This window comes from Physeter macrocephalus, chromosome 21, assembly GCF_002837175.3.
Source record: "Physeter macrocephalus isolate SW-GA chromosome 21, ASM283717v5, whole genome shotgun sequence".
NCBI lineage: Eukaryota > Metazoa > Chordata > Mammalia > Artiodactyla > Physeteridae > Physeter > Physeter macrocephalus.
The window spans coordinates 13,191,295-13,203,342 of NC_041234.1; the positions used below are offsets into that span (position 1 = coordinate 13,191,295).

General features: G+C 35.1%; 1 protein-coding gene across 1 annotated transcript in view; it reads left to right on the forward strand.

Moving 5' to 3' along the window:
• Positions 1-12,048, forward strand: part of IL1RAPL1 (interleukin 1 receptor accessory protein like 1) — a 686,991-nt gene that overhangs the window by 110,337 nt on the left and 564,606 nt on the right. The window contains exons 5-6 of the mRNA XM_024115248.1: positions 1,072-1,258; positions 3,805-3,958. Coding sequence (XP_023971016.1) covers positions 1,072-1,258; positions 3,805-3,958 — 341 coding nt within the window. The remainder of the gene's footprint in view (positions 1-1,071; positions 1,259-3,804; positions 3,959-12,048) is intronic.

The following is a 12,048-nucleotide window of genomic DNA, read 5'->3' on the forward strand; positions in this document are numbered from 1 at the left end:
AGGCTCCGGAGCTTCCCCCTCCGCCACCCACAGTCTCCGCCCGCGAAGGGGCTTCTAGTGTGTGGAAACCTTTCCTCCTTCACGGCTCCCTCCCACTGGTGCAGGTCCCGTCCCTATTCTTTTGTCTCTGTTTTTTCTTTCTTCTTTTGCCCTACCGAGGTACGTGGGGAGTTTCTTGCCTTTTGGGAGGTCTGAGGTCTTCTGCCAGCGTTCAGTAGGTGTTTTGTAGGAGTTGTTCCACATGTAGATGTATTTCTGATGTATTTGTGGGGAGGAAGGTGATCTCCTCGTCTTACTCCTTTGCCATCTTGAAGGTCTCCCCAAGGATGTTTCCTATTAGAAAAACTTCCAGCTCAAAATTCAGCTTTCTTGGGTCCTTAAACTAGCAGTGGAGACTCTCCGGGCTTGTTTCTTTATCTTTTGGTGAGGCACAGTCCTCTCCAATAGTCCATAGATGGCTTCTTTTGTATTAGAGCCCACCTCAGGTCCAGTGCAGACACAGCTGACTGCGACCAGACTTTCTCTATTTCTGTTTTGTAAATAAGTTCATTTGTGCCATTTTTTTTTGATTCTGCATATGTGATATATGATATTTGTCTTTCTCTGTCTGACTTACTTCACTCAGTATGACAATCTCTAGGTCCATCCGTGTCACTGCAAATGGCATTATTTCATTCTTTTTTATGGCTGAGTATGAATTTACCAATTTTAGCATAATTATGACCAGGCTTGACTTCTTTCTTGACCTAAATCTTCCTTTATTTTATTTTCCTAGATAAAATCTAGATAAAAATGTCTATTGAACAGTTTTTCAAACCAAACTTTTATATAATATAAAATTTGTTTTCTAGCATATGAAAAATATACAAGTGGTTGAACAGAACCAAGCATTGTTTAGCTGGCTGACAAGATGAGCCCTGTGGAATAAGCCATGATACCATACATTAATTATCTGTAGAGTTTTTATCCCTCTCTCCCTGTCTCCCTTTTTGAGTGAAGTAAATACACTGCCTTTACAGCAGTTGCTTTTTGTTCACACCAGGTCACCATATTTATTCTGCTTCATTACAGAAACTCCACTTACTGTATGAAAGTATCCATCTCACTGACAGTGGGTGAAAATGACACTGGGCTGTGCTACAATTCCAAGATGAAGTACTTTGATAAAGCTGAACTTAGCAAAAGCAAGGAAATTTCGTGCCGTGACATAGAAGATTTTTTACTACCATCCAGAGAACCTGAAATCCTATGGTATAAGGTATGGACTATGAATGATTTTATCGCTTATAAATAGATGAATGTGTACCTCATTCTAGGGCAAATTGGATAAAAACATTTAAATGGGTGTTATATGGTTCCGTTCTGCCTTCCTAAGACACTACAGCAAGTTGTGCTGGTCATTATAAGTTTTTAAACCAGGGGCTTTGATAATTCTAGTCAATATTTGTATTGTTAGTCCATTGTAATAAGCTACTGTGTTAATGTTTATATCTAGTTTATGCTGATAATCCTATCAAGTCTATTATAATCTGTGTTGATAATTTCAGGACCTAAAATGCATTAAGCATTTATTTCAAACTCTTCATATAAGCAGTCCAAAATGTCCCCAAACAAGGAGAAAAAGGATTGACTTGCTTCTGTGATAAAATGGTACACTAGTTTTATTGAAATATTCTGTTTAATGGAAGTATCTTTGTGCATATCCTAATCCCTTTTGTATAAAAGCATACATGTTTTTAAAAATCTGATGAAAATGTATACAATTATAAAAATCGTGTTAGATTAACTTCTTTTCAAAAACCAGAAGCAACTTTAGGCTTAAGCAGAATAATCAGACACTGTTCTTCCTGTCACATCATTGACTTTGACTGAATTTCAAGATTTGAACATGTTCTTCAACTTATTTATATCATAAAAGATACTTTTGTTATTGAACATACCCAAGAAAATACAATATAGATGCTATGAACATTTGTCTGGAATATGTTTTCCATGATTTAAAGATACCTAGTGTAAACTTTTGCTTTATCCAACTAACTGGAAATAGGAATTTAGGAAGCTGGATCTTTTAGTAACTAGATTCACAAATGTCAGTATACAGAATATGAGCCCTCAGGACTGATAACGAATTCAAAACTTGTTAGAAATGAAACAGGAAATACATCTTTAACAATTTTTAAAGGATTTTTCCAAAATTAGTAATACCCTTCTTTGAGTGACTTGCTTTTGATTCTTGACAATAAACAATGGAGTATTCAGAACATCAAGGGAACTGTTGAAATATTTTTCTACTTTTCCCTTGGCTTTCTGTATTAGACAGTATTACATAGCCCTTAAATATTAGCCCCACTATTTCTGTTCCTGTGCATGTGAGCTTTATTTACTTTTTAAGTTTTTTAATTATATATTTCTCACCCTGATTTTCTGTGGTTTGCCTGCTTTCCACAGGAGGATTCTAAGCAAGCCCTGATGATTTCCTCAAAGGGGAGAGGTATTAGGGGAGTTTGACCCCAGGTCTTCAAGTACAAATATTTTTCTAGTACTCATATGTGTACATTCAGCTTCTAAATATGCAGTTTCTTTGTTGTTTGCCAATAAGTTGATCTTAAGAGTCATGCACTTTTTCTCACTTTTTGCAAATAGTATCTCAAAATTTGCTGAAACATTAGAGGCCACACACACACACACACACACACACACACACACACACACACAGAGTCACACACTCAGTTTTTTAAATGGCTGGCATCATATTGGTCCTTTAGTCATGTTTCCACCATCTTCCCAGTCATTGTGACCTTACGCTATAAAGACCATAATTAGTGAAGTGATGGGTGGAGATGCAGTATATGTGGAATTTAAAAGTCTTGTAACAATTCAGGTCATTTTTCCATAGTCAAGGGAATATGTATTGCATACATTTAGTGTATAATTTATGTAACTATGACAGTTTATGCAACTAATATGAGGATATTAAGTGTATATTTTGGACTGAAATAACCAGATAATTGTCCCCCAATTATACACAGGCATTGAGACACATAATCAAAATAATGGTCTGCATAAATTTGTTTTGGCAATAAATTTTTAACAAAATAATATTACCTCTGAGTAGTGTTAAAAGGTTTAAAGTTATTTTATCCTCATTCCATTGATTTTTGAATCTGGCTAAAGAAAATGGACTTCTGTTTGGCAAAAACAGAAATCTCCTGAGCCAGCATCATTATAACCCAAAGCTTAAAGCAGAGACCATAATTTGGTAGACTGTGAGACTATAAAGACCTTGCATATAAATAATGGCCATTTCTTCCATGGACTGTAGAATATATGTTCTATGAAAAGATTGCATTAGTTCTAAAATGCAGCCTTAAAAGATTTAAAATATTGAACTAAAGCATTTTTCTCTATAGAATTAGTTTTTCTGCTTTCCACTAAAAAAAAATTCATTTTATATTTTCAGTATCAAAGTAGTTAATTTCATAATCATCAAATGCAGACTATTTGCTTCTAAAAATGATGTCAGTTGTAATCTTAATAAATGTCCTTTTCTTATATCTAATAAATCAATACATATCTGATTTAGAGACACTAAAGTTAGACGTTAATAAAGTGACCCTTGCTAAAAGTGCTTTTTTCAAATTGAGGTACCTGATTTCCCAGAGATGTGGAGAAGTTTTGAAAATCTTTAGCATTAATTCAAAACTCTAGCTCTTTTAAAATCTAACTTTAGAAGCTTTTAGTTTAGTTATTTTAAATACTTTAAGTTACTATATGTACTGTAAAAATTTTGTGTTCTTCACGTAGGAATGTAGGACAAAAACATGGAGGCCAAGTATTGTATTCAAAAGAGATACCCTGCTTATAAGAGAAGTCAGAGAAGACGACATTGGAAATTATACGTGTGAATTAAAATATGGAGGCTTTGTTGTGAGAAGAACTACTGAACTAACTGTTACAGGTAAGCACAGTCTTCAATATTTCATTTGCAAGTAATGAAACTAACACTTTAAGTTTCTTTTTTTGTGCTGCATATTGATTTTTTTTCAAATCTTTGCAATGAAGGAAGTGCTTAACCAAATGCTAAGTGGATTCCTATAGGTGAAATTTATTCCTCCGTGCTTTCAAATCACGTTGCCCTGAAATGCACTTGAAAGGTTAAAGAAAATAGGCTTAGGGGATTATAGAAATGTTAGCTTTTGAAAGTACTTGAAATAATGAGTTTACAGTTTCAGAAAATTATGCTTATATTTTGTAGCAGTATAATTTTGGGGAACACTTCCTAGAATGTTGAAATGGAATATATGAAATCTACCTCTGTCTTCCTGTCTTGCTCCAAATTAGAAAAATTACTTTTTTATTCATTTATCACTCTATGAACCTGATATACGTGTTCTCATGAACTTGAATATAACAAAATTTCAGATACAATAATTGAATAGTTATGTAAGATGCATTGCATGGACTCATTCCCATACCTGGTTGCTAAGGTAGAAGGGCATGAGAACAAGGTTCAGAACACTGTCTGTAATCACGAATCTACAGCTCACTAGTCACATGACTTTATTTTAATCACTACAACCTTCACTTTCCTCGTGTATAAAATGGTGATGGTAAAGCTTGCCTTGTTTATTTCATAGCATTTTTGCAAGAATTGAATGAGGCAAGCTAATACGTATATGAAATCAACTTGCAAAACATAGAATTATATCCAAATATGCATCTTTTTTGTCATGTTAAATGATGTCATGTTAAATATTGTATTCATTCCCTGTTTTATGTTATTGAATACTTCTCTCAAGGTGGTTCCAACACAAAAAAGGGGAGGAATCAAGATCAATGCTTTAGGCAGTTAAAGACATTCTTCTCATCTTATTAAGAGAGATTCTTCTTGGTGACATTCTTTGTACAATCTTTTTTTTTTTTTTTTTTTTTTTTAATTTTTGTCCACTGCATGGCAAGTGGGATCTTAATTCCCTGACCAGGGATCGAACCTGCATCCCCTGCAGTGGAAGCGTGGAGTCTTAACCTCTGGACCACCAGGGAAGTCCCTGAACAATCATTTTTATGAAACATATATATAAAAGTAAGAAAAGGATATCAGATACTTTAAAGAGATTTCCATTTGTTCATTGATTCACTTAAAATAGTTTTCCCGTATATGAAAATTGTTTTGTGGTAGTCACCTTCGTCTTACGATAATCATCTTTAAATCTTAAAATTATGATATGATATAGTTTGACTTAAAAACAAAATCTGATTTCATGAAATTCATTTGATGGATAGTAATTATTCAGATTGAAAGGAAATTTAGTTAAGTAAGTAAGATACTCTTTGGTAATGCCTTTGATAGATATTAGACCCAGTAAATAACTGACAGTAGCAATACATGGTACACTTGAATAGTAATCACACATTTAATCATGTATTACGTACCTATGATGTACACATGTATGATGTGCACTAGTTTTGTTTTCAGCTTTGTTGTATATAATAGGTCTTCGTATAGAAAATTAACACTTTTATCACTTTACCTCCCTGTTTAATGGAACAGTGAAAAACATAACTATCTGTACTTGGGTTTTCTTTACAATAAATATTGAATATTTTATTGTTTCTTTTTTGCTCTTAATCTATACTGAAGTAGCTTTTCAAGCAGTAGGTACTGAGACAAAGGAATTAAAAAATAATGAAAATAATGAAAAAATAGCTATTCTGTAAAGAAAATAGAATGAACTTCTAGTCTTTATTCTTTGGAGTGTAGAGCTAATTCTTGGTAAGCATATCTTTCCCCTTTCTAGAAGCACTAGGTTACTAAAACACTGTCTAGTAAGAGGTGATTGGAAAACAGTCTCCTAGAGACTGGAAACTGGGTCCCAAATGGTAAAATCATGTAAGCGAGGCTATTTGGTACAGTCAGTAATAGAATTGTTTTCTCGTAAATGCTACCCAGGGCTATTATATTTTTGTACATTCATTTTCTCCAAGAAATGTCTCCTTTTCTTTATGCAAAAAGGAGGAATAATTATTTCTTGATATCCAAAAGGAAGTTAGTGAAAGTTTTAATGAAAGTTTACATTCAACTGAATATTATGAATACCTCTAACTTAAGTAGCTCTACCTGTGACATTGATTTGGGGAAATAAAGTATAAAGCAAAATTTGATTATATATGAAATTTTGGTTGAATCATAGAGTTGCATATCCCATAGTTAAAAATAATATGTATTAAAATGCATTTTAGGTTTTAACAAGAAGTCTGTTGACAAGATATATTTATGCATAACATTGCTTTAAATAGTGTTACACTGTAGCTCATTTACTTTGGCTGTGGCCAAATTAAAGAGCAATTCTTAGAACCCAAGTTAAACTCTCAGTAAAGCAATGAAGGTGGGCATTTTCTCTGAGTAATAATTAATCCCTGCTTTGTATCTTGGTTTTCTGCATATCATGATCATATTATATTTAATGTAAATCTTATGCAAAGCATGATATCATTTAGTTTTAGTGGATCTGCCTTAGCTGACGATATTTATTTTGAAGTGTGTTAGAATGTTTCTTTAAAATCAAACAAAAAAGAGTCCAATACATGAAGAGAAAAGAAAATTTCTGGATAAATAAAGTGGCATCGTACAGGCCATATTGTAAGCTTTTATGGGAGATCTTTGGTTTATTAAAAGTATATGTGTCTACTAACTGAAGTAGTGGTTCAGGAAAACAGATCACAGTGAAAGAAACAGTAAACCTGCTTGACGCTTTTGGTATACTTTAAACATTTTTTTAATAGATATTTATTGGAGTATAATTGCTTCACAATACTGTGTTAGTTTCTGTTGTACACCAAAGTGAATCAGCCATATGCATACATATGTCCCCATATCCCCTGCCTCTTGAGCCTCCCTCCCATTCTCCCTATCCTACCCCTCTAGGTCATCACAAAGCACTGAGCTGATCTCCCTGTGCTATGCTGCTGCTTCCCACCAGCCAACTATTTTATATTCGGTAGTGTATGTATGTCGATGCTACTCTCACTTTGCCCCAGCTTCCCCTTCCCACCCTGTGTCCTCAAGTCCATTCTCTATGTCTACATCTTTATTCCTGCCCTGCAACTAGGTTCATCAGTACCATTTTTTTTTTTTTTAGATTCCATATATATGTGTTAGCACACGGTATTTGTTTTTCTCTTTCTGACTTACTTCACTCTGTATGTCAGACTCTGTGTCCATCCACCTCACTACAAATAACTCAATTTCATTTCTTTTTATGGCTGAGTAATATTCCACTGTATATATGTGCCACATCTTCTTTATCCATTCATCTGTCAGTGGACACTTGGGTTGCTTCCACATAGTGGTTGTATCAATTTACATCCCCACCAACAGTGCAGGAGGGTTCCCTTTTCACCACACCCTTTCCAGTATTTATTGTTTCTAGATTTTTTGATAATGGCCATTCTGACCGGCGTGAGGTGACACCTCTTTGTCTGCATTGGGTCTTCATTGCTGTGCGCGGGCTTTCTCTAGTTGTGGCAAGCGGGGGCTACTCTTCCTTGCCGTGCGAGGGCTTCTCATTGAGGTGGCTTCTCTTGTTGTGGAGCATGGGATCTAGGCGCGCGGGCTTCAGTAGTTGTGGCACACGTGTTCAGTAGTTGTGGCTCGCAGGCTCTAGAGCGCAGGCTCAGTAGTTGTGGTGCACAGGCTTAGTTGCTCTGTGGCATGTGGGATCTTCCTGGACCAGGCCTCAAACCCATGTCCCCTGCATTTGGCAGGCAGATTCTTAACAACTGCACCACCAGGGAAGCCACAGTGAAAGAAACAATAAATCTGCTTGACACTTTTGGTATACTTTAAACATTTTTTAAAAATTAAACATAAGATGTTTCAGCATCGTTTGTAGTGTCTACCCTCTTCTCTCCGCCTCAGCCACACTGTTTTACTGTTCTCCAAATATCCTCCCTCTGAACCCTTACTCCTGGTGTGCTCCCTCTGGAATGTTTTTTCTTCCACGTTGTCACAGAGCTGACTCTTACTCTTTCTTCGAGGCACAGCTAAAATGTTACCTCTACCACATTGCATTATAACTATTTGTTGCCACTCCTGGTTTTTCACAAGAACATGAATTTTTCAGAGTCAAGGGCAATGTCTCTTTTTTTATAAACATTTTACTTTAGAATAGTTTTACCTTTACAGAAAAAATAAAAAGGATAATAGGGAGAGATCCTGTATTCCCCACACCCAGTTTCCCCTATTATTAACATCTAACATTAGTATGGTGCACTTGTTACAATTAATGAACTAATGTTGCTATATTATTATTAACTAAAGTCCATATTTTATTCAGATTTCCTTAATTTTTACCTAATGTCCTTTTTCTGTTCCAGGATCCCATTTAGGATAGCACATAACACTGAGTTGTTTTGTTTCCTTAGGCTCCTTTTAGCTGTTACTGCTACTGACTTCCCTTGTTTTTGATAATCTTGACAATTTTAACAAGTACTTATTTTGTAGAATGTCCTTCAACTGTGATTTGTTTGATGTTTTTCTTATGATTAGACTTGAGTTATATATTCCTGGAAGACCATAGAGGTAAAAATCACAACATATTGTACTATCAACATGGCGTCACTGTTGATGTTGACATTCATCACTTGGTAGTATTAGTCACTTCTTGGTCAGATTTTGCCACTGTAAATTTACTCTTTTTTACAGCTTTCCCTCTTCTACTCTTGGGAAGGAAGTCACTATCTGTAGTCCACACTTAAGGAGTGAGGAGTTCTGCCCCTACCTCTTTGAAGTCAGAGTATATGCTTAAATTATTTGGAATTCTTCTGCATGGGACATATATCTATTTTCCTACATTTATCTACTTATCAATCATTGTCTATATCAGTATGGATTCATGAATATTTCTTTTATACTTTGGTTTGTATCCACCATCACCTTGTTTATTTTGTTGTTCAAATTGTTCCAACTTTGGCCCTTTGGAGCGCTTTTAGTTGTGTGTGTGTGTGTGTGTGTGTGTGTGTGTGTGTGTGTGTGTGTGTGTGTTTGAGTATTTATTTATTTTCAGACCCTACAAGGTGCTCCAGGATCATCTTATGTATTTCCTGCCCTAGCCCTGCAGTCAGCTATTTCTTCCGAAGAGTCCTTTTTCCTTTTGTTGGAGAATGGTGCTAGAAACTAAGATGTGGGCATTGAGAGTACTCATTGCTAATCAAGTATAGTTGTTTCTGAGACCTGTCAGTTGACAGAGCAAGGAAATATGAGTATACTAACCCAGGTGTATACACATATCTAGATATATTTCTGTATGTAACCATTTGTATCTATATTGAACTAAACATGAGTTCATACTTATGTCTCTAAGTCTAATCCATTACCATAGGGATCATTCTGGCCTCTTCCTTTGGCTTATGTGTAACCTCCTGTCCAATAGTGAGAAACCTGGTTACCACCATCTGCCATCTATTTCCTTAATTGTTTATTTCCAAATAGGTGTGCAATGGGATCAAAGTTGTTGACCTGTACTCCTATGAGAAACAACTTTATAGACTAGAGTATATTGCTTATATACAGTTTCTTTTGGCTTTAGTCTTACAGACTCCACCCATTTCCAAAGTTACTTAGGTCAGCACCTTTTCCTCCCATCCCCTTTAGTGAGGTTGTAATATATTGATAGGTTGTTTTATCACATTCTGCATTCCCTCCGGAGATCTTCCATCCTCCTAAATAATGTCTTTAAAATTTTGCATATATTAAGGTTTGTAGGGGAGGAAAAATAATTTTCTATCTACCCTTCAGAGTTCTTGGCTAAGACCCCCTGTAATAAAAGACAGATTAATTAGAGAAAAACAAACAGAAGTTTATTAACATGTATATGTCACATGTACCTGGAAGATACCCAGGGAAACTTAGTACCTCACCAAGATGGCCAAAGCCACTCCCTTAAATATCATCTTCAGCTAAAGACAAAAGAAAGGTTTTTTTGGTTGGGGAGGGGGAGAAAGGCCAGTTATGGGGGGTTACCAGAAAAAGCACAGTAAACAAGGGTAAGTCTAAATCTAAATCTAAATGCCTTCTCCATTGGTAAGAGTTTCTGGAGATATAGTCATTTTTCTCTTCCTGGTACAGAGAGGAAGACACCCTTACATAAATGAATATTTTTTAATAAGTGTAAATTCCCCTTACAAAAGGGTAACTCTTGGTTTATTTTCACAGCTTCTCCTGTGTCTGCAGTTTCTCAAAATAACCAGCTCAAAATAATCTTTATATCAGAGAGGCATATTTTGGGGTGGCACATTCTGCTACCCTTTATTCCCACCTTTGAAACTTCCCCAATAAGTTTTACAGTCTAGAATCTGAGTTGGTAGATGGCTTCATATCACAATGAACCATTCTTAGTCCTGAGAATAGGTTAGTTCAGTTAAGGAGTTTTCTTATATCGGGAGGCAGTTTTTCAGGTGAGCTCCCAAAGTTAAACCTATATGGTGCAAGCCATCAGGGATTTATTAAGAGACGTTTCTATAGAAACACAAGAAAAACAAAGGTTAATGATTGGAGCAGAATATAAGCCCAGTTTCTGAGTCCTGAAGGCAGCTGGTTAAGAAGATTTCTAGATGTTGGGCTCAAAGAATCTTTTGTGTTTTTGCTGTAAAATATAACTAATAAAAGGTACCGTTTTAGCCATTTTTAGGTATACATTTCACTGGCATTAACTGCATTCACATTGTGTGCAATGATAACCAGTATTATATATCTAGATGTATTATATCTAGATGTATTATATATCTAGATGTAGTGAGTTTTGTTATTTATCCTGCTTGGTGTTTTCTGGGCTTCATGGGTTTCTTATTTGGTGTCTCTCCTTACCTCTAGAACTTTTACATCTTTCCAAACCGAAACTCTGTACCCATTAAACCGTAACTCCTCATTTCCCTTCTCCCACCAATCCCTGGCAACCACCCCTCTGTTTTCTGTATCTATAAATTAGACCATTCTAGGTACCTCAAATAAGTGGAATTATACAATATTTGTCTTTTTGTGTATGGTTTATTTCATTTAGCGTAGTGTCTTTAAGGTTCATTCATGATAGCTCCTCATTTCCTTCTATTACTGAATGATATTCTGCTGTGTGGCTGTACCATAGTTTGTCCATTCATCTTTTGAATGGTGCATCTTGGGTGCTTCCAGTTTTGGGAGATTATGAATAAAGCTATTATATACATTATTGTGCAGGTCTTTCTGTTGATATAAGTTTTCAAATTAGTTGAAAAAATACCTAGGAATATAATTTTTAGAGTATATGGTAAGATCATATTTAGCTTTGTGAGAAGCTGCCAAACTGTCTTCTAAAGTAGCTGTACCATTTTGCATTTCCATCAACAATGAATGAAGAATTCTAGTGATCTGTATCCTTCCACCAATTCTATTGTTTGAATTTTAACATTCCAGTAGTTCTGTAGTGGTATCTCACTGTTTTTCAATTGCCAATTCCCTAATTATAAATTATTTTGACCATCTTTTTATATGCTATTTGCATTTTGTATATCTTCTTTGATCTGTGTCTGTTCAGATATATAGCCCCCTTTTTAAATGGGATGTTTGTTTTTCCATTGCTCAGTTTTAAGAATTCTTTGTATACTTTTGATATAACTCTCATCAGATGTATGTTTTGCGAATATTTTCTCCCATCCTGTAACTTTTCTTTTGATTTTCCTTAACAATGATTTTCACAGAGCAGAGGTTAGGGTTTTATTTTAGAATTTTCTTTTTCCCTAAAACATAGACTTAATTCTATAAATTTCTTCTAAACACTACTTTTGTTGCATCCCGCAAGTTTTATAAGTTACGTTTTCATATAGTTCAAAATGTTTTAAAATTTCTCTTGTGAAGTATTCTTTGACCCATGTGTTATTTAGAAATATGTTAATTTCTAGGCATGTGGTGATTTTCCCAGCTATTTTTCTCCTATTGACTTCTAGTTTATTTTCTTTTTTTTTTTTTTTTTTTTTTTTTTTTTTGTGGTATGCGGGCCCCCCTCTGGTGTGGCCTCC